The sequence below is a fragment of the Mustela lutreola genome, chromosome 5 (genome assembly GCF_030435805.1).
Source record: "Mustela lutreola isolate mMusLut2 chromosome 5, mMusLut2.pri, whole genome shotgun sequence".
Lineage (NCBI taxonomy): Eukaryota > Metazoa > Chordata > Mammalia > Carnivora > Mustelidae > Mustela > Mustela lutreola.
In genome coordinates this window covers 73,295,416-73,319,159 of record NC_081294.1, presented here as the reverse complement: position 1 = coordinate 73,319,159, position 23,744 = coordinate 73,295,416, and the positions used below count along the sequence as shown (strand labels likewise).

General features: G+C 44.3%; 1 protein-coding gene and 1 long non-coding RNA gene across 2 annotated transcripts; one reads left to right on the top strand and one right to left on the bottom strand.

Moving 5' to 3' along the window:
• Nucleotides 1–1,077: 1,077 nt before the first annotated feature.
• On the bottom strand, nt 1,078–19,026 carry TXNDC15 (thioredoxin domain containing 15). Its single transcript, XM_059174613.1, has 5 exons — nt 18,820–19,026; nt 9,137–9,624; nt 7,475–7,638; nt 3,576–3,706; nt 1,078–1,790 (listed from the first exon to the last, which is right to left on the bottom strand). Exons 1-5 carry the CDS (start codon nt 18,884–18,886, stop codon nt 1,594–1,596), a joined length of 1,047 nt encoding a protein of 348 aa, XP_059030596.1. The 5' UTR covers nt 18,887–19,026; the 3' UTR covers nt 1,078–1,593.
• Nucleotides 17,822–22,136, top strand: LOC131832060 (uncharacterized). Its single transcript, XR_009353911.1, has 2 exons — nt 17,822–18,536; nt 21,018–22,136. It is a non-coding gene; the product is annotated as an uncharacterized LOC131832060 (long non-coding RNA).
• Nucleotides 22,137–23,744: the final 1,608 nt, after the last annotated feature.

Here is a 23,744-nt window from a genome sequence, read left to right as displayed (position 1 = left end):
CCAAACAAAACAAGGTGCTAAATGACAATTATGTTATGACTCTAACTATGGGAAACAAAGGAGAGAGACAAGAGGGTAATGGATTATGATTGTCTCTCAGCTCATAGCACAGGGGCTCCTCCAGTCACCATGCTTAGTTTGGAACGTGGGTCCCCCTACTGGAAGCTGCATGACCCAGAGCAGATTATTTGGGGCCTCATTTATTACCCTTCTATATAACAAGGATATTTAATACTAGTGTCAAGCTCAGAGCTACTGTACCAGTAAATGAAATGGTAGGTAAAGAACTTAAAATAGTAGGAACACACACAGTTAGACTCAAGTGTTCGTTATTGTTATAAAAGATGGAATCACTGTTTTTCTTAGAAGTACACACACACACATACATGTAAAGGTTCAAATCCAGCTTCATCAGCTTACTGTTTATGTAACCTGGGCAAGTTACTCAGCCTCTCTCCATGCCTCAGTCTGCTCATTTGTAAAGTGAAAAAAGTACTAGTACCTTTCTGAACCACCGTCCCTTCCACCAGTGACCACCCCAGCCATAGCTGTCCACAACTTAAAGTTGTAAACTCCTGCCCAACATAACATTCAGACAAGGTGACTCAACTAAGATTCTATTTCCATAGAATTTAGGGTGCGTGATAAAATGAACTGCTCTATCTGAAACACTGGAAACAGTCACTACAAAGGTTACTTGTCATTATGTGGTCAGATGTCTTATATCTGCATTTAAGGGATCTTTTAGAAACAGCTTTTCAAAAAAGTTGGTATAAATTACACATTGTCTCTTTTCTACCGGTGTCCTAAGCTAGACTATAATCAACTTGCAGGCAAGAACAGTGTTACGTATTTCTTTTGGCTCTGACAAACTAGCACAGTGCCAAGAACGTTTTAAGGTTGAATCAGTGCACGCTGGTTAGGTAATGACTAAAATTTGAGTTATGCTTTAGCCTAGAACTGTTAATAAATAAGCTTTAGTTTGATGATAATATTTACTTTCTCCTAACATCTGCCCTATCCAGAAATGACTTAAACCACTTCAAATTCTTCCGGTGAAATTAGAGATCATAAACACCAAGTACTTGACTCTTTTATTTTCCCAGTTACTTACAAGGTCACACTTATCAATTCTATTTCTTCCACAACAGAACATTTTCCTGCTTACAGGCTCTGAGAGAAAAACTGCAAATGAAAGGAAACCAACCTTCTTAGACATAAAGATTTTTTAGGAATCAAGACTTTTCTAGAACTGTACTGTGAAAAGTCCTATTTCCTCCTCCTATGAAGCCAAATATCATTCTACGCACTGTTCCACCTGAACACAGCTCCCATTTGAAACTGGATTACCCCCCTTAAAATATTGGATTAATAAAAACAAGAATGGTGACTTCTGTTGAATTTGCATTTGTTTTTTGTGGTACTAATTAAAAGACCAATTTATAATTTTTTAACACATTCAACAGTTCAACAAATGCATGATCCTTTTAATCTGACTAAAGCTGTAAGTCTATACTTCACTGGAGAATATGTAAGGAAGTGCAGCATTAATTTCTGAAATTTCTTGTCCTGACGTCTCCTTTCAGTCCGTTGCTATTCAGCATGTTCCTGCTCCTGTCCTGGAATTAGCCACCGAATGCTCTCAGTTCGAATGGTAGCGTACATAATAAAACTAATCAAAAAGAATAAGGAAAATACAAGCAGCCAGTCCACACTTTTTATCAAAGTGCTGGGAAGAGGGCCTATTTGGTCAGCTTGAGTTACCACCACATTTTTCTTGGCTTCTATACCTGAAAGAGAAATCAGCTGTTTCAAATCAGAGAGAAAACATACCCGCTAAAGATCTTTCTGAAGTATTTTGCGTGGTATGCAAAAAGATATGCAGTCTTAAAATAAACACCACATGAGTATATCTGGGATGGGTTTCACTTGCCTGTTAGTGTAATTTGTAACTTGCCTTTCTCCCACCACATCAAAGGAACAGGAACCCATTCAGCTGTTCAAACCTAAACACTAGAATTTCTGTGAACTCTTCAGAAGGGTCTTCAGGCATGGTGAGAGTTGTCTTTTGTTCTCTTTGAGATCAAAATTCAATAAGCAACTGTAAAGCTACTCTCAGGAGTCTACAGAATGTTTTCACAGGTGAAGGAATGCTAAATTCAAAATGCTTTTAAATAAGTCACTGAAAAAATTGTTAGGACTAACCATCACTGATACCAGAGACTACCAAAAATGCTGTGACTCCTCAATTTCTTTTAGGTTCTAGGTTTTCTTAGAATGTTGAGCAAAATGGCTCCCTCTCTCCATTTTAACCTGATTGACAGTCATGGGTTTGGTACTATAATACTTGAATAGCTAATTAACTGGTAACAATTCTTTCACTCCTATGAGGTAACTCAGTTTTATGTTCTTTACTGTGAGATATAAGTAATGAGATGCAACTTAATACATATGGAAGGTATGTTATAACTCATTTTGATTTCCAGTGAATATACTTCAGGAAGAAGTAGGGTGCTCATAATTAAGGCATTAAAGCTTTTATGGAGCAAAGTTTTGCAAAAAAGATTTCTTCAATAGTCCGTGGTCAGAATTTTACAAAATAAAAAATATGGCCACATGTTTTGGCAAATATTAAGGAATTAAAATAGCATCTGCATATGGATGAATAAATGGAATACTGCACAGCGACAAAAAGGAAGAAAATATAACCATATGCATCAACGTAGGTGAATCCCACAAACATAATGATGACTGAAATGAGCCAGACACAAGGGAATCTATTATATGTGTCTCCATTAATATAAAGTTCAAAAACAGGGACGCCAGGGTGGCTTAGTGGGTTAAAGCCTCTGCCTTCAGCTCAGGTCATGATCCCAGGGTCCTGGGATCAAGCCCCACATGGGCTCTCTGCCCAGCAGGGAGCCTGCTTCCATTCCTCTCTCTCTGCCTGCCTCTCTGCCTACTTGTGATCTCTGTCAAGTAAATAAATAAAATCTTTTAAAATATATATATATATATATATATAAAGTTCAAAAACAGATAACACTAGTCCATGGTGTTAGAAGTCAAGATGGTGGTCACCCTGGTGGGCAGGAGCAGTAGCACTGAGGGGATGGACTGGTAATGTTCTCTCTGGGTCAGATTCTGGTTATCCAAGGCATTCATTTTGTGAAAATTCATCACCCAGCACACCAATATAATGCACATATTTGTGTATTTATTACACTTTAGTGTAATATATGTATGTATGTAAAAAGTTAACTACGGGTGTATATTATTCTATATAATGTATGTAAAAAGTTAACTACAGGTGTATATTATTCTATAATTAGTGAATTATAGAATAATAAAGCTGGCTTTTTAAAGGTATCAATAATCATTAAAAATACCTATTCGTGTTAAGCTTGCTGCTGGTTGAGAGACTTTTAACAGAATCATGGTAGTTCTCATGAAAAGAAGGTTTACGCCTGAAATCCAGTCTTGATTCCTTCACTTAAGAAGAGCAGACAGGAACCCACAGAAGACATATACCTCCAGCAATAAAGTCCCTTCTACAGCATATAATTTGTACATACCTGTCTGGTTAAAAAGGAAGACTTTCAGTGTTTCCAATGTTCGGTCTGTATGATTAAATCTAGCCATTGGCTTAGCTCCTTGAAATAATAAAATGTTAGGAACAGCTACGGTGCCAAACCTGGTAGAAAGACTATAACAGAAAGCAGTCAGTCACACAACCTGAACTACCAGCGGGTTTCCTCACACAGTTACCATATCAGAATGGATGGCAATAAATGAGAAAGTATCATTTTCCTGTGACCTACAGAGGTTTCTTTTTTTTTTTTTTTAAAGATTGTATTTATTTATTTATCAGACAGAGATCACAGGTAGGCAGAGAGGCAGGTAGAAAGAGAGAGAGGGGAGGAAGCAGGCTCCCCGCAGAGGGGAGAGCCCGATGTAGGGCTCGATCCCAGGACACTGGGATCATGACCTGAGCTGAAGGCAGAGGCTTTAACCCACTGAGCCACCCAGGCGCCCCCCTACAGAGGTTTCTGACAGTCAAACTATATGCTTATAGCTATTTCTGAACTTTTTCCTTATGGGTTGAGGTTGGGGGCATTCCTATTCTGCTGAGCTGCTTTCTGTTACAACAAGGAACTACCCTTGACACAGTTATTCCACTTTTTTTTTTTTTTTAATTAAGTAAACTCTACCCCCAATGTAGGGCTGGAACTCACCACCACAAGATCAAGGGTCGCATGCTCTACCGACTGAGCCAGCCAGGCATCCCCTAGTTATTCTGCTATTTAAATTGCAAACTGCCAAAAGAGATCAGACCAGAAAATTCTAATTCATGGACAAAACAAAATGTGTCAATTAACTTGACAGAAGAAATTTCAAACTCTCCAGGATGCCCATCTCCATCCCTCATACAAGAGTAATGGGAGTCTGCGGTCTAGCAGACACACCAGGAAGTTCACAACTGAGCCAGGATGTAACAGGATCTGAGTGGGACTGGTTCACCTTTACATAATACAAAGTCATGGTATAAGCTCTGGAGTCAAAACACATGAATTCAAGTCTCAGGTCTGTCACCTACCCAGCTGTGTGAGCTTCGGGCGGACTATCTAACCTCTTTAAACCTCAGTTTCTCCTGTTAGTAAAATGATAGTACTGGATAATCAGGATTTTTTCTTTTGTAAACATGCTGTCACTTAAATATTAACACAGGAGGCGGGACGCCTGGGTGGCTCAGTGGGTTAAAGCCTCTGCCTTTGGCTCAGGTCATGATCCCGGGGTCCTGGGATCGAGTCCCGCATCGGGCTCTCTGCTCAGCAGGGAACCTGCTTCTCCCTCTCTCTGTCTGCCTCTGCCTACTTGTGATCTCTGTCAAGTAAATAAAATCTTTAAAATATATATATATATATATATATATATATTAACACAGGAGGCAAACACATGTCGCAGGCCAAATAACAAGGACAAGTATCCTCTACTCTCCATGATTAAGGCACCATAGGAGGCACTGAGAAGGACTCATGGAGATGACCAAATGAAGCAGATGATAAAAGCCCGCAGGGAATGGAACCCCAAATCCAGAGTACTAAGCTGGTGCTAGGACCCAGCCTGGCAGGCTTGGGGCAGGGGAATGCCCAAAGTCTAACACTAACCTAGACCATCCTTTCCATCAGTCTGCTCCCTTGGGCCAGGCCACATAGATATTCCTCTGAAGCCCTTGTGAGAATTACTAATTTGCTGTGATTCTTTCTCCCTAAAAAAGTTTAGGTAAATATTAGCAGTTACATTATCCACACTGAACATCAATAGAGTGTAAAGTTTTACTCAAAATTTTTACTCAAGGGACACCTGGGTGGCTCAGTGGGTTAAGCATTCAACTTTGTGTCAGCTCAGGTTGTGATCTTAGGCTCACAGGATCAAGCCCCATGTCAGGCTCTGCAGGGAGTCTGCTTCTGTCTCTCTCTCTCCCCCTCTCCCTGTTCACTCAGTCCCTCCCTCCCTCCCTCTCTCTCAAATCAAGAAATAAATAAATATTTTTTTTTTAAAGATTTTATTTATTTATTTGACAGAGAGAAATCACAAGTAGATGGAGAGGCAGGCAGAGAGAGAGAGAGGGAAGCAGGCTCCCCGCTGAGCAGAGAGCCCGATGCGGGACTCAATCCCAGGACCCTGAGATCATGACCTGAGCCGAAGGCAGCGGCTTAACCCACTGAGCCACCCAGGCGCCCAAGAAATAAATAAATCTTTTAAAAAAATTTTTTTACTCAAAAAAGTTTAATCAACTTCATTTTTACCAACTTGACCATCTTCCAGACTTCCCAAACTGATTCCCACACAACCTCCTGCGCCCTGCTAATGGGCATGTGATGTAGAGGAGGAGGGTCACACTTTATAACCCAGGCACAGTCACAGCACTGGGGGGAAATAGAGAACATGTGAACATAGATCTTTATAATGCAGCTCACTCAACATCTAAATAAGACAAGAGCCCACTGAATAATATAAAACAAAAGTAAATGTCATTTTAAGGGCCTAAATTAATTCATTAATTGATTCACTGTGCACTAAGGAACATACACGCAAGAATAAATGTAAACAAAAGGAGAGAAGAAAGGGGGAGGGAAAGAAAGAAATCCTGAGCAGACATACAACAGGGTGCTGAGTTGGGGCTGCCAGGAGTAGAAATCTAAACCGTGGTTGAGTCTCAGGAGGGTCCCACTTGTAATACCAATTTTGCTAATTTAGGCTGGCCAACACCCTAAAGAGTCCTCTGGCCTGTCCACTGCCATCAGGTGGAGCCACCTTTAAATTCCACCCTGCAAACTGGTGCAGACCCTATGGAAAACAGTGTGGAGCTTCCTCAGAAGGTTAAAAATAGAACTACCCTAGGATCCAGCAATTGCACTACTAGGTATTTATCCAAAGGATACAAACATAGTAATTCTAAGGGGCACCTGCACCCCAGTGTTTATAGCAGCAATGTCCACAATAGCCATAATATGGAAAGAGCCCAGATGTGCATCAACAGATGAATGGATCAAGATACACACACTCACACAACAGAATATTACCCAGCCATCAATAAGAATGAAATCTCACCAGGTGCAGTGACATGGATAGAACCAGAGAGTATTACGCTAAGTCAGCCAGAGAAAGACAGATACCATGTGATTTCAGTCATACGTGGAATTTAAGAAACAAAACAGATGAACATAGGGGAAGGGAAGGAAAAACAAAATAAGATAAAAACAGAGAGGGAGGCAAACCTCATAAAAAAAGAAACTCGTAACTCTGGGAATCTAACTGAGGGTTGCTGGAGGGAAGGTGGGTGAGGAGAGCGGGTTAACAGGGTGGTGGGTACGAAGGAGGGCACATCCTGGAATGAGCACTGGGCATTACATGCAACTGCTGAATCACTAACCCCTACCCCTGAAACTAATAATACACTATATGTTAACTAAATTGAACTTAAATTTTAAAAGAATTATTAACTCAGTCATAACAACTCATTCATTTATATAATACAACCTAGGGCTAATTACTTACTTCTGTGCAAAATGGGAAGAAGTTATAGTATGTAACCACTCCCCCTGTTTTGAGGACAAAATGATATACAAAATGAAAAGTGCTTTCCCCAATATCTAGAACCTGGTAAGCCCTCAGTAAACAAAGATATGATTAATATAAAAATAGGTTAGATGGATAGATAGATGATTGACAGATAAATTCCACTGTGCAGAGAACAGTCCTTCCTCTTCAGGGGCCTCCAGAAAGTGAGGCCTCAGCTCCCTGAGGAACGTGACCACCCTCACCACTCACCCTTGTCTATCCCTCTAGCTAGTCCAGCTTCCATGCTCACACCTACCTCCTCAGCTTCAAACTTAACTGATGACAACCTCCACATAACTGCAAGCATCAGCCAGGGGGGTGACACATAAGCTCTACTCAGGGAACATACCTGCTGTGCTGAGATGCATCCAGTGCCAAAAAATGAAGAGCTGGAAATGCCCGGGGCAGAGAATTAAAATGAGGGGCCAAACTGGCAGAAAATCGGCACCACGGGGTGTAAAACAGGACTAGCGTGCAGTCACTACCATTTGGGTTTAGAAAATCCATAAGGTCCTGTAGTAAAAGAAACAAGTGTGAAAGTCAGCAGAAAGTGTTCACGTACATTCCTCTGAAAGAATGCCCAAGAAACTGGAAACACTGCTGCCTCCAAGGAGAGGAGGCAGGAACACGAACTGGAGAGAGTCTATAGGTATCCCCTTAATAGCCTTTTGGGTTTTGAACCATAGGAATACATGAATCAGCAGAAAAGTATTATCAAATAACAAATCATAAACTTTCCTATAAACTTCCTTGATAGTACTATAGAGCAATTTTATTATTTTTCATAATCCATCAATTCAAATACTAAGTACCGACAAGGCACAGGCCTCTCACACACTCTAATGGCATTATTAAAGCACTGAGATCTCAGGCCCCAATCATCAACTCAGCAGATCCCAATCCATAAGCAGTTGAATCAGTGTATTCGGCCAAAGGCTAGTTCAATTTAAGGGTGCACCCGCCCTGCCACCACCCTACGCACACTGCTGAAATAGCTCTCTCTCCTAGTCAAGGGTGTGACACCCTAGAAACAGTCCTGCAGAGCAAAGGCACAGGGTTCACCAGGCGCTGAGGGGATGGTGTGAGGCCAGCGCTGACCACTGCACATGGAGGGGCTACAGACGCTCAGTGTACCACATACCCTCATTTAAAATAAGCAGTCACAGTGTGCAGAGCGAGGACTTTTTCTCGTATTACATAAACAGCCTGAACTCATCCTGCTACCTAGCTTAACAATCCCACAGAAACAGTCATTATCCCAGTATTCTCTTCAGAATTATCCTTTATCCAATGGACTGGTAAAGCATGGCTGGGCTGGGGACAACTATCTCAGCTCTCACTCCAGAGAAAACACTGGAGTCAAACTCTTTGAAGGAAAGAAATTTTTCATTAACATAGAATGCTCCCCAGGGGTATCACCACTCTAAACAACGCTAAATCACAATCTTAGTAATTCAGATTTTTTTTAACTTGCCTCTGTAATAAATACCTCATTTAGAAGAAGAAAAATGCTAGGAATTCTAATCCCAAGCGCCTATCTGTTCATTGGGATTTTTTTTTTAAAGATTTATTTATTTACTTGCGAGAGAGTGAGAGAGAGGGCATGAGAGTGGGGGAGGAACAGAGGAAGAGAATCTCAAGCCGACACTGTGCTGAGCACAGAGCCCAATGTGGAGCTTCATCTCATGACCCCAAGATCACAACCTCAACCTAAATCAAGAGTCCCACTTAACCAACTGAGCCACTGTTGGTGCCTCTGTCTGCTGGGATTTTCATCATGAGGCCTGGTGGAGAGAGGACCCCAAGGGTCAACGCGTCTAAAAAACATAATTGACACTAGTTCTATCACCTCCTCTCCCTACGGACATCATAGAAAGCCAAATGAATTTTCAGTGATACACCCATTAGATGCCGTCCCACCTATAAAATGATAAAAATTCTGACCCAGCAGCTGAAAGTCTATAAAATCAATAGCAGAAAAGGAGAAAAGCGCTAAACCATTCTTTCTTACCTGTGACATATTTAAAATTTTCAGAGTGAAGTTTTCTAATCCCGTCACATTTCTCTCCTCACAGTTCACCTTGGGGGATTTCAGACTTTCCGTGTTATTGGAGTCCTCGGGTGGGGCCGGGTCAGATTCGGCCACTTCAGGCTCTGAGTAATACTCCTCCTCCCTGTCCTGGAAGCCGGGTCCCACGCCATCCAGAGAGAAGATGTGCTCCCGGAGACTGCACCTTGAGTCCTCCTCCCCTCGGGCCCCACAGGTGCCACCGCTGGGCTCGGGACTCAGCTTGTCCTCGGTCTCCCCGGGGATTACAGACAGCATCACCACGTGGTCGCCGTCAGGGTCCAGCCCCAGCACAGAACCGGCCTCTCCTGCTGACATGTCCTGGCCTGCGAGGCCGCGTGGGGGCTCCTCCTCACTGGCCAACACAGCTCCCGCCTCCAGGGAGGGAGCACGCTGCTCCTCCGACTGCAAGTGACCGCTGTCCTCTGCAACTGAAACATGCCAGCATGGGCCCACTCATAAGTCCCTTCAAAGTCCATGAACCCCCCAGAATTACGGTTCTCCTCAAATAAGAGATTCTCCCCAACAGAGAAAAGAGGTAACCTTCCCATGAAACTATCAGAGGGCCATCCACCATTCTCAATAACGAAGAAGGTCACCAGGAGGTACCAGATTAATGAATGTCAAATACAAAGTGGACAAATACACACCTTCATGTGATACCTGCGGCTTGCCGTGCGGATTATAAGCAAAAACATCCCAGTGCAGCTATCCAATAAGGAAATCCAATGAGGAAAACATAACACAAACACCTTAACAAGTTCATTTGTTTGATGAGAATATCCAACAAAAAAAATGCTGCCTTTATAGAAGATTCTACTCTAGCGATGCATCCTTGCATACATTCTAACAGCTCTTAGCCTGGCAGGACAAGGGTTACCATCCCCACTTAGCGGAGGACCAAGCTGAGGTAGAGAGAGGCAATGTAACACCCAACAGCACACAAGCTAATAAGGAGCAGAGCCAGGTCTCTGAGTGAAGTCTTCTGGCTGCTGTGCCAGATTGGGCCTTACCCTCCCCTATGATACCTCGGGGCTGAGATGATGCCTCGCGGCCTGAAAACAATGCTCCAGCCATACAGCAGCTCCTGCCTGCCTACCTCTCTAGCCAGACAGAGCCTACTCTCCCGTCTGCTGCCCTTGGGAGTGCCAGGAGGTGCAGCCCTCAGGGCCAGGGCCACAGCAGGGTGAAGGAGGACCTTCTTCCCACTGTGGAGCCACAAGATAGAACTTGGGCGAAATGCTCAGGTAAGGGAAGAGTCTGGGGAAGTCTCATTCAACCACTGAGCAACCTCCACTCACCTCTGCAACAGGGACTCCTGCCCTCCAACTCCCATTAACTCAACAAGAGCTGCCAGACTCAGAGCCAAGCACTGACCAGGGGGGAACCAATGAGCCCAGCTGTACTCAGACAAGCTCACCATGTGGCTGGGAAACCACCAGCCATGCAATGGGCTCTGCCAAGCCAACAGCATGTCATCAAAGTGTAAATAACCAACTGGCTTTAAAGTTAGGGAAGCTTCCTAAGGTATGCACACTTGTACAGGTCTCAGAGAATATCCCCATAGAGATTTGCAGATTCATTCAGCAATTCAAAAACCTTGTCTGAGAATTCTGCTCTGGCTAAGCTGGAGTAAGAGTGATCAGATTCACCTTCCTTAGTGAAACAACCCAAAAAAGGTCAAAAATGTGAACCGGTTTCAGGAGACTAGTTAGCAGGCAACAAAGGATAAGGATCCCTGAGAAACAGGAAGAGGAGAGTCCTGCAGGTGTTCCAGTTTACCACCAGAGGGAATGCCTGCCATGGCTCAGGGAGTGGGGAAGGAAGCAAGCAGAGTCCAGCACTCCTCAAGTTGAGGAGATGGCACTGAGGGTTCACAGAGACCAAGAAAGCTAGAGTTCGTGAGACAGAATAGTAGAGATGGGCAAGCTCCAGAGACCTGCAGAGTGACCCCAATCTAGTACACCGGTCAGCATTTACATGTGGGTAAGCTCCCAAAGCTAGGAAAAGAACCACCCAAAAGGATCAGAGGCAACAGTACCCAACCCTCACACAGAGCTGGGAAGCATATCTGTTCCCACCAGCTAGACTGGAAAAACTCACAGTTCCCTGAGCACTGGGGAGCGTACACAAAAGTAGTGGGGCTCTGCTCTTGCCTAGCAAACCTTAAAAGCAAGGAACATACTATACTCAGCTAACTTAACTGTACCCTAGAACAAAACTCATGAATATTTAGAGGAATACTAAAATATCCAGCACTCAACAAGGTCAAATTAATGTCTGGCATCCAATCAAAAATTACCAGGCATGCAAAAAAAGCAGGAAAATATGATCAATAATGAAAAAGGTAATTAACCAATTAAAACTGACCGACAGCTTGCAGATGTCAGAATTAGGAGATAAGGATATTAAAACAGTAATTATAACTCCATTACATATGTTCAGAAAGTTAAACAGATATAGAGACAAAAGATATAAAAGATCCACATCAAAACACAAATCGAAACCACAGAGATCTCACCTCCTACCTCTCATCAGCTATTATCAAAAAGACAAGAGATAACAAGTGCTAGTGAGGATGTGGAAAGAAAAGGAAACCCTTGTACACTCTTGGAATGAATGTAAATTGGTGCAGCTATTGCGGAAAACAGTATGGAGGCTCCTCAAAAAATTAAAGCTATAACTACCATCTGATCCAGCAATTCCACTTCTGGGTGGAACAAAAACACTAATTTGAAAAAAATATATGTACCCCATATTCACTGCAGCCTTATTTACAAAAGCCACAGAAGCAACCTAAGTGTCTACCAAAGGATGAATGAATAAAGAACACAGAATCTACACACACGATATTATTATTCAGTCACAAAAAGAGGAAACCTTGCTATCTGCAACATGGATGGACCATTACACTAAGTGAGGTAAATCTCAGAAAGACTAATACCATATGCTCTCATTTACATGTGGAATTTTTATAAATAAATAAATAACTAGCTCATAGATCCAGAGAACAGACTGGTGGTTGCCAGAGGTGATGGTGGGGGTGAAATGGGTAAAGATGGTCAGAAAGTACAAATTTCCAGCTACAAAGTAAGTCATGGCAATGTAAAGTACAGTATGGTGACTCTAGTTAGTGATACTGTCTTGCATATTTGAAAGTTGCTGAGAGTAAACCTTAAAAGTTCTCATCACAAGGAAAAAAATATAACTACGCATGGTGTCAGATGTTAACTAAACTTACTGTGGTGATCATTGTGCAATTATACACAAATAATAAATCATTATGTTGTACACCTGAAACTAATATAATGTTATGTCAATTATAATATGATTTTTCAAAAAGACTCAGATTGTACTCTGGCAACGAAAACTACAATGTTTGAAATGAAAACTACACTGGGTGGAATAATAGCAGATTAGGCAATGCAGAAGAAAAGACAGACTAGTGAATTTGAAGGATAGCAAACGAGTTTGAATTTGAAAGCACAGCAATAGAACCTATCCAAAATCAAACACACAATGAAAACAAGAATCCAAAGAAATTAAGAGAATCAGTGAGCTGTGGGATAGTTTCAAGTGGCCTAACATACAGATCATGAGAATACCCAGAAGGCAGAGTAGGGAGGTTAGTGTGGACAGAAAAAGTTTATGAATTAATAACTAAAAACTGCACATACTTGATAAAAATCATAAATCTATTGATCTAAGAAGTTCAGCAAATCCCAAGCTCAATGAACTACACCAAGATATTATCATAATCAAATCGCTCAAAACCAGTGACAAAAACAAAAATCTTAAAAGCAGCCAGAGAAAAAAAATATACTGCATCCAGAGGAAGAAAGATAAGGATGACAGCGGATTCCTTGATGAAAACAATGCAAGCAAGATAAGTAGCAACTTCAGGGGCACCTGGGTGGCTCAGTGGGTTAAAGCCTCTGCCTTTGGCTCAGGTCATGATCCCGGGGTCCTGGGATCGAGCCCCACATCGGGCTCTCTGCTCAGTGGGGAGCCTGCTTCCCCCACCTCTCTCTGCCTATCTCTCTGCCTATTTGTGATCTCTGTCTGTCAAATAAATAAATAAAATCTTTAAAAAAAGAAAAAAAAAGATAAGTAGCAACTTTAAAGTACTGAAAGGAAAAAACTATAAACCTAAAATTCTATACCCAGGAAAAATATCTTTCAAAAATGAAGGGAAGGGGCACCTGGGTGGCTCAGATGGTAAGTGTCTGCCTTTGGCTCAGTCCCACATGGGGCTCCCTGCTCAGTGGGGAGTCGGCTTCTCCCTCTCCCTCTGCCCCTCCACCCTGCTCATGCTCTGTCTCTCTCTCAAATAAATAAATAAATTTTTTTAAAAAGAAAAAAAAAAAAAGAAGGGAAAATAAATACCTTTTCAGAAACATTAGAAGCTAAAAGAATTCTTCACCAACAAACACCCAGAACAAGAATCTCAAAGGAATTCTTTCAGGCCAAAGAAAAATGATACTGGATGGAAATATGGATCCACACAGAAGAATGGTGAGCACAAGAAACAGTAAGGACACTGATAAACAGACACAGCTTTTCTGAAAATGTAGCTAGGAAGGGGACAAGAAAGCCAGGGTGGGTGATAAGGGGCCAAAGGAGGTTTCTGTTTCAGCTGTTAGAACAGAGAAGTTTAAGGATATATCAAATTGATGGGAAAGGTGAGGAGGGCGAGGGAACAGCAGAGATCAGACAGGGCAGAGTATATGGCATCAGCAGCAAGGCGTGTCCTTGACAGAAGAAAGTCAAGCTCTTGTATGACTGTGACTGTGACTCAGAGAAGGCTCTGGGTGCCTCTGCAGGAAACCCTGCCAATTTGGTGGCGGTGGGATCACAATGACAGTCTTTCTGTAGCCTTTGGTTGATGAGCATGTACCACTTATATAATCAGAAGAAAAACATGTTTACTGGGGCGGCCACAAAACAGAGGAGAAAAAAAAGCCAGAAAGGTTACATGTCTGGAAAACAAAGGGTGCCAGGTATAGGGGCCAACCCTTCTCCCAAATGCCCCAGCTCCACAGACATCTGCTCTCTCTGAACCTAACCAACATCTTAGGTCTCATAAGTACTTAGAAAATACCAAGATCCACCTCAGGAGGAAAAAAAAAAATTCAGGGCAGAAATTAGAACCTGGCTCTTTCTAATCACCCTCACGAAAATGGGTAGATATCCCCTGCAAAAAATCAAAAAGGAGTCTGAGTGATGCACACACAGAGCTGGTATTTTCAGTTCAGGAGGGTTACTCTTCCCTCCTATAAAAGAGTTAAGTAGACTGGGCGCCTGGGTGGCTCAGTGGGTTAAGCCGCTGCCTTCAGCTCAGGTCATGATCTCAGGGTCCTGAGATCGAGGCCCGCATCAGGCTCTCTGCTCAGCGGGGAGCCTGCTTCCTCCTCTCTCTCTGCCTGCCTCTCTGCCTGCTTGTGATCTCTCTGTCAAATAAATAAATAAAATCCTTTAAAAAAAAAAAAAAAAGAGTTAAGTAGACAGCACACATTAGGCACCATAATATTCTTATGCCCTCAGGTACCACTGTTTTCACTTAAGTATTGGAAAGAGAGGAAACTGAATTATTCCACACCAAAACAGAAATGACATAACTTGTGAGAGCTGCTGAACCCTTGCAGCGTCACATGCCTTTTAAAAGAGAATGCTTTATCTTTTAAAAGAGAATGCTTAACCTCAACACACTGACTGCGTGTGAGCCACGAAAAAATGACAATCACTGCATCACTGGCAGCAAGAAAAATATCTGGTGGGGCACCTGGGTGGCTCAGTGGGTTAAGCTTCGGCTTTCAGCTCAGGTCATGGTCTCAGGGTCCTGGGATCGAGCCCCACATCGGGCTCTCTGCTCAACGGGGAGCCTGCTTCCCCCTCTCTCTCTCTGCCTGCCTCTCTGCCTACTTGTGATCTCTCTCTCTGTCAAATAAATAAAATCTTAAAAAAAAAAAAAAAAGGTGGGGGGGGGGTTAAAGTGCGTTAAAGCCTCTGCCTTCAGTTTGGGTCATGATCGAACCCCACATCAGGCTCTCTGCTCAGCAGGGAGCCTGCTTCCCCCTCTCTCTCTCTGCCTCTCTGCCTACTTGTGATCTCTGTCTGTCAAATTAAAAAAAAAAAAAAAAAACTTATCTTTTTAAAAAGATCTTTAAAAAAGAAAGAAAGAAAGAAAGATATCTGGAGAACAAGGGTGGGGGCACAGAGCCCACACTGCCAGGGAGCCCTAGCCTAGGTCAGATCCTTCACACCCTTCCAGTTTTGCTCAGAAGGCTCTCTACCAGCCGCAGGTTTTTCACAATGGCTTCTATGGCAGCAATACCAGGCCCCTCACTGTGTGGCCTCTGTCCACACTCTGAACGAGTTCACCAGACATATTGGTCCCTGAACACTTGCAATCTCTTCCACCTACCTCAGTGTTGTCCCAAGGGCTGTTTCTTTACCAAGGAAGCCCTCTACGGGCTCTCCTGCTGGCTAATCTGAATCATCTTTCAGATCTCACCTTAAACTTCACCTTTGCAAGGTGAATTTCAAGGTGAACTTCACCCTCCCTGACCCTTAGACCAGAGGGGTTTCCCATCACAGCACCCAGTAATACCCTGGGACTCTCACTGAAGCATTTTCCACTGTTGGAATTTACTTAATTATTTGTAGTCATTTAATGCCTATGCTCGCCAGCAGATAGGAGGGCGGGCCTGCTCTGTCTGGCTCACCACTGTACCTCAAGCGTTCAGCAGAGCATAGGACATGTGATGTATGCTCAGTAAAAATCTGCCAGTTGACAGCCTAGGGAAGACAGGCATGGGGGTGCTGAAGCCAAGAGGTGTTTCCTATACTTTGACACCTGGACAGCACTGCTACCTCCAGCTGCCAGTAGTGTCCACTACAGGCCCCAAAGCCTTGGATTTCCAGCCACCCTAAAAAGGACCCAGGTGGTGAAAGTCCCTCTACTTCATCCCATTCAAGGCCACACCATGACGACCAATGGCCCACCCTATGGCTGGTGTTATCCTCACGTCTGCATGCACGTGGCCCAGACTGATGGGGGTGGGGAGGGGAGTGTTCACATCACACTACATCACACTGACTACAAGTCGGTCCCCCAAATCAACAAGATTCTGCCTGGAAGGGTGCCTGGGTGGCTCAGTGGGTTAAGCCTCTGCCTTCGGCTGGGGTCATGATCTCAGGGTCTGGGATCAAGTCCTGCATTGGGCTCTCTTCTCCTCAGGGAGCCTGCTTCCTCCTCTCTCTCTGCCTGCCTCTCTGCCTGCCGCTCTGCCTACTTGTGATCTGTCAAATAAATAAGTTAAAATCTGCTTAATTAAAAAAAAAAAAGATGTTTAAAAAAAAAGATTCTGGGGCGCCTGGGTGGCTCAGTGGATTAAGCCGCTGCCTTCGGCTCAGGTCATGATCTCAGGGTCCTGGGATCGAGTCCCGCATCGGGCTCTCTGCTCAGCGGGGAGCTTGCTTCCCTCTCTCTCTCTCTCTGGCTGCCTCTCTGTCTACTTGTGATTTCTCTCTCTGTCAAATAAATAAATCTTTAAAAAAAAAAAAAAAAAGATTCTGCCTGGAAACAGAGCACACTCAGCATGGGCAATGTGAGAAGATATTAGTAAAGGGGCCACCAACATGTGGGCTGGATGTCAGAGAAACCAAGAGCAATGGTAAGGCACTTCAGGGCCAGGAACAGCACAGAGGGAGCCACTTAACCACTCACAGACCTTAAAGAGATCAGAAGCAGGGGTGCCTGGGTGGCTCAGTCATTAAGCATCTGCTTTGGGTCAGGTCATGATCCCAGGTTCCCGGGATTGAGCCCCGCATTGGGCTCCCTGCTCAGGGGGATGCCTGCTTCTCCCTCTCCTACTGCTTCTTCCTCTCCTACTCCTTGTGCGCTCTCTCTCTCTCTCTCTCTCTCGCAGTGTCTTCTATCAAATAAATAAGTAAAATCTTTAAAAAAAATTTTTTTTTCAGAAGCAGCAACAGTCACAGAACGTTGGAACCATGTGCTCGCCCTTCTAGAAGCTGTGACTTTCCACGGAAGGACAAAGCCAACCATGATAACCCCGAAGGGAGGAAGCTGAGAGAATCAATATCCTGACCTCAATGCTCCCTTCATTCCAACCCACCAGAACCCAGAAGGCAAGACAGCCAGTTGTTAGGCCATATGGGACAGCTGCTCAGGGCACAGCGCTGGACAGACAAGGCTAGAGAACGAACTGGGAAACAAACAAAAGCTATCCAGCACATGCTGTCCCCTCTCTGAAGCTGGTGGTTAAGCACAGTGACAAAGAAATGTAGTACAGAGATCTGACTGTGAAGCAGGCAGGCATGGGCGTGAATCATGGCCTCCTCAACTTCTGCCTGCTGGAGACCTTGGCAGAACACTTACTGACACTGAGTCTCGGTTTACTCATCTGTAAAACGGGAACCAGAGCAACAGCTTCTTCATAAACATCTGAAGATCAAATAAGATGATGCTCATAAAAGCACGAAGCACAGCACCTGGTGCAAAACCAGTGCTTTCATCAGTGACTGTTACTATACTTCCCCCTTCCTCCTGCTCAGCCACCTGGCGGCGCTGCCTCCTGCCTGGACAACCCACGGAAAGCAAAAGCCCCTACGGAAAGCAAAGGCCTGCCTATTCCCGTAGGAAGTGACAAGCAAGGCCGGAAGAGCTAGACGTTAACAAATTGTGAGCAGTGGGGGGCCGTGGAACTGAGGATAAGGGGCCCTAGGAGCCCTGCCTCCACGGTGGCTGCCTCCCGGCCTGAAGCAGCCCCAAGAGCATGCCAGGGCAAGCAGGGGGTTACCCAGGGAGTCTCCTCTATTTTTCTCATCCAGGCCACCTGAGCAAGAGCAGCCTTCTTTAAGAAGGGATCCATAGGGGCGCCTGGGTGGCTCAGTGGGTTAAGCCGCTGCCTTCCGCTCGGGTCATGATCTCGGGATTCTGGGATCGAGTCCCGCATCGGGCTCTGTACTCAGCAGGGAGCCTGCTTCCTCCTCTCTCTCTCTCTCTCTCTCTCTCTCTGCCTGCCTCTCCATCTACTTGTGATCTCTCTCTGTCAAATAAATAAATAAGATCTTTTAAAAAAAAAAAAAAAAGTGGGGGGGGATCCATCAAGGTGCCAAGTAAAGCGTAGGCTCTGCCACGACCCGAAGGGCAGATGCGACCCTGAGCTCCGCGCCTCCGCCTGTAACGTGGAGAGCCTCTCGCAGCCTCTCTCCTACGTCGGGTGCGAGCGCTAACCGCGGGAAGGCACAGTCCGGCCTCCTCGAAGGGGCGCCGTAATTGCCGGCTCTTCGTTGCGGTTTGTCTCATTCATAATAAAAGGTATGTCTCAGTAGGAGCTAGTACACGGCCACTCCCGTGACTGACGCCCGCTGCGGGGGCCTGCACGGGCTCCCCGCCACCGCGGACCACCACTCCGGGCCACACGTTGGGAGGAGGAACGACGCGGGGCTGGGCGCGCCAGCCGGCGCCAGGAAAGGCCGAGGGGGGCGCCGCGAGACCCCGCGCAGGTCAAAGAGCGTCGTCCTAGCGGACCTCCCCCTCGCCCTGTCATTTCACTCGCCGCCGCCGGCCGCCCCCGGCCGCAGGCTCTGCCCGCACTCACCCTCCAGGCCGCGGGCGGGAGGCCCCAGCACCCACAGGAGGACCTGCCACCACCCGAGGAGCCGCATGGCGCGGGTCTAGAAGCTGCCGGGACCACCGACCCGGACGCAGGGTAACCGGCGCACGACGACGCGCGTCGCGCTCCGGGCCTCCCGGGCGCCTGGGGGGAGGGGAGCCGCGAGCGCGAGCGCAATCCCGTGCGGCCATCTTGGAAGCTGGCAGCGCCCGCTGGCGCCATCTTGGAGTCGGGCGGCCTGCCTCTGGCCTGTGGTCTCCGGTGTTTAGGATTCGCTGTTGTTCAGAAGCCGAGAGCCGGATACCTCGGGTCGCATCGAACGTTCCTGAGCCCCGAGCCCCGGACAAGGTTCCAGCCCAGGCTAGCGGCCGTCTTCGCGCGCGAGCCGGTCTGGCTGCTAGCAGCACACACTGCGCCTTGTCACGCTTCACTCCGGGCCCCAAAAGGCCCTTCCGCCTCCTCCTTCGAATCCCCAGCCTTACCCCTGTTCCCCTACCTACGGGTGCCAGGTGAAATACAGGGTGCCCGGTTAAATTTGCATTTCACAGAAACCACGAATTGTTTTTTGGTTTTTCTTTTTTTAAAGATTTTATTTACTTGACTTTTTTGTTTTTTTAACTCCCAAGAAACATACGGATATTCCAGTGTAAATATGTCCTGTAATTCTATTTGTTGCGTCTGGTCACCCTGACCCTACCTCCTGTGAACTTACGGCGGGCAGTTTTGGTCTGGTGGTTGGTGGGTTTGCAGGGCAATCTCCTGCTAGCTGGGCCTCCCCTAGTAAAAGCAGCTCGGAAAGGACCTAGAGTGTAGAAAGGCCTGGATGGGGAGGGGTGGTGTGCCCCACAGCAGGGCTCTGCATTCCAGAGCGCGGCGGGGGTGGGGGCGGGGGGGGGGAGGGCGGCGGAGGGACCTAAGAGACAATGCTCAGAGATGAAAAGAATGACTCTCCCAGTTAGCAGTTAAGGGAAGGGCCTCCTAAAGTCAATAAAGCCACTATAAAGCAGTGGGCAGGGGCTATGCAGAGGGCTGCTGTCAAACTTATTTGAAGAGGTTGATTAACACAAATAGGTTTCAAAGGCCTTTACATCAAATCGCTGGTAGTTAAAGTAACGTGAAGAGGAATCTAGGGGTTTTTTGGCCATATGGTGAATCCCAACTCCCAACATTTATAGGGATATATGGTCAGTCAGCAAATTATGTAACTTTTCTTAAATTCAGTTTCTTCATCTATATAACGAGATGAATTTATGTGAGTTTAAATGAGATGTAAAGTGATGAGCACAGTGCATGATGCCCAGTCAGCACATCAAAGCGTTACCCATTATTTGGATCGTACAATTCTAGTGCAGTAACCACAATCCCCTGTGCCCATCGAAGAGAGTTAAACCAGGAAGATGTATCATCAATCTGAACTCATTGATTATTCTTCTATTCTAAATAAACCGCCAGGGTTTTACTATGTAAGTTCTCAGATGCCTGTGGGTCCAGGAGACAAGGAACAACACAGCCTACATTTCTAGGGCCGATCTCTACAGTCATCATTTGGTTGAACTACCTCCCTTGCCCCCTACCCAGTAATAACAAACCTTTCCTCTTCCTTCCTTCCTTTCCTTCCTTCTTTCTTTCTTTCTCTCTCTTCTTTCTTTTTCTTTCTCTCTTTCTCTCTCTCTTTCTTTCTTTCTTTCTCTTTCTTTCTTTTCTTTCTTTCTTCAGTAAAATCTATGGAGCTTGAACTCACCACCCTGAAATTGAGCTTCATGCTCTACAAAGTGAGCCAGCAAGCGCCCCAAACCTTGTCTGCTCTAACTTATTCTCTCTCATACCCTTCATACCTAATTTGAAGGTGCATAAAAGCCAATAGGACAGAGGATTAAGGGGTTTAGGATTTATAAAAAGGAGAGTGATTTGATTTGTCTGGGCACTCTGGAGTGGATGCTCTGTTACTACTTCTTTTTTATTATGTCCTTTCCCTCCCTGTGTTTGTGCTTTGGCTGTTTGTTTGGACAATACCCTTGCAGATGTTGGAATTGTTGCCTTTCCTTAAATACTGTGTATACACTCTCAAATGACAACTCGGAAAATGCTGTCAACAAGACAGAGTTCACATTTGACTGTCTCACCACCAGATGGCACCTGGACTTATTTTCTCTCTCTCTTTCTTTTTTTTTTTTTTTTTTAAGATTTTATTTATTTATTTGGCAGACAGAGATCACAAGCAGGCAGAGAGAGAGGAAGAAACAGGCTTCCTGCTGAGCAGAGAGCCCGATGTATGGCTCGATCCCAGGACCCTGAGATCATGACCTGAGCCAAAGGCAGAGGCTTTAACCCACTGAGCCACCCAGGTGCCCCTGGACTTATTTTCAACACAAAAATTGCCTTCAGGGTTGTCTTGAAACTTTATTTTTGTTTCTGAGGGGAAAAACATTGGTATCATCATCTTTGGCTGAAATGAACTCTGTGTACCACCATTTGGCCCGGGATTGTTCATTCGTATGAATGACAATAATTTGATAATAATTGGAATTGTTATGCATAACTACACACCGGCATGCCAGGTGTTTAGTTTGTCCCCTTGATGGATTTGCTTAATTTGTTTTGAATCTGATGAGTCATGAGAGCTTCTCTTTAATGGTGTCTGTGTCTGTCTCTCACAGGAAAATAAACAGTATTTCCATTCCCTTAGATCACTGCAGCAGAGTATATTTTCCAAAGACTGCCACAATAATATCCTTCCTCCCACATGCTGCTCTACAAAGTAATTTTGCCCCTGCCCCATCAATAGATAGAATCAAATTCCCCTTCCCTTGAATCTGGGTGGGGCTGTGATTCACAAGGAACCAAGAGGATGTAATAGTACATGAAGCCATTCTGTGTAACTTCTGAGGCTATATAGCCTTACACTTCTTTGCTGGAAGATTTGCACTGAAGCTCTGAGCCACAAAGTAGGTGGTTGGACTGTCTAAAGCTGCCATGTTCTGCGGAAGTTCAAACCAGCTTGCTGAGAGAAGCCTAGACCCTATGAAGAGAAATGCCCACTACCACTCACTGATCCCAGGCCCACTCGGTTCCACCTTTGGCTATCACTGGACTACTACTGCCTGAGAGACCACAGCCAGAAATGTTGTGACCCACAGATACAGAGATCAAAAAATTATTGTTATTATGAGTCATTAAGCTTGGGGTAATTTTTTTTAGAATAGATGACTGGATCATTTTATTTTGTAATTTAATAACTTTTAACCTGAAGATACTATGTGGATTAATTTAATAAATCAGTATGTTGGGCATATATTCATATACTTATTCTGCCAAGTTTCTTTCTCTTTTTTATGATTTTAATGTTATATTTTGATGGACTTCAGTTAACTCACTGTATTCATTATTATTTAATCAATACTGAATATTCTATGCAGTTATAACAAACTGATTAAACTGAGGTCCTTCAATAATTCAGTATCTTCTCAAGGACAGTTCGTCCTCACAGGGCAGATCAGAGTAATGTATAGTAGTTAAGAAAACCGTAACAAAAACCCACAAGCTCTCTTTCCCAACTTTATCTATTCAGGATATATATCCTAAATTTCATTCCTAATCGAAATCATGCTTTAGTTTGATGTATATTAGGTGCTCCCTAGTGTACTCACAAGTATGAACCGTCATAGGAGCCCTCTGCATTTCTAACCTAAGTACTAATCTCTTGGCATTTATGTTTTCACTCGGATGGTTTTCTCCCAAATATACCATTCTGATTTGACATAAGAGGAAACAAAAGCACAGGAAAAAAAAATGGTTTGGAGTCACAGAGGGAGTTTCTGACATAGCTAAGACAGAATACCAATCTGAATTCAACACTTTATACACTCTGGTATACAATCAGTAACTCATTTCAAATGCTAGCACACTGTTAATCAGTACCTCTGTAATGACTCATGTAAATAAATAGAGATTTAAATAAATTCATTGTATTCAACTAATGAGAAGGATCCTGTGGCAAGAGGTTGAAGATCTAGGAGAGAGGAAAAATTCTGAGAAGAAAGTAGAGAAGGGGATCTGGCGAGGGATAAACCTGAAACAGTAAAAGGAATACAGTAAGAGGAATACACCTCCATTGTAATAGGAGGAAAGGGTGAAGGCAGATAAGCTATTTTCTCTGTCAGGAAGATGGTAGGCTGAGAGAGAGCCTGTGGTGGTATCTAAGTATCTTAAGAGCGGAGAATGGGAATCCAAAATAACCTAAATGAAGAGTGCCATGAGACCTGACTAAGGATACAAAAGAACATCCTGGCAGCACTGGGGATCAAGCTGTGTTTGGAAAGCAAGAATTTTAGTGGCAAATGGCACAGGTATTTTTCTCCATTTAGCATTTAGCAGCCCAGGAGTAAATGGTAGCCAAAATTAGACCAGAGTTAGTGTTTTGTCAAGCTTGAGTGATATATAGACCAGGGGCAAGTTAACTGAACATAATGATAGTTGCTAATATCTTTATGAGCCTAGTTGAATCCTGTTTTTACCATTTCTTAAACTGTATTTTTTTTAACTCCAATATAGTTAACACACAGTGTTATATTAATTTCCAGTGTATAATACAGTGATTCATGAGCATAGATGAGTCTTAACATTATCTTGAAAGGGAAATTTCATGAGTTGGCCATTCCTTAGGTAGAAGAATACTTCATATAACCTAATAATTATTTATAATCAGTATATTAGTTACTAGGGCACCTGGGTGGCTCAGTAGGTTAAAGCCTCCGCCTTTGGCTCAGATCATGATCCCAGGGTCCTGGGATCAAGCCCCACATCGGGCTCTCTGCTCAGCAGGGAGCCTGCTTCCTCCTCTCTGACTGCTTATGATCTCTGTCTGTCAAATAAATAAAATCTTTATTTATTTATTTTTTTAAGATTATTTA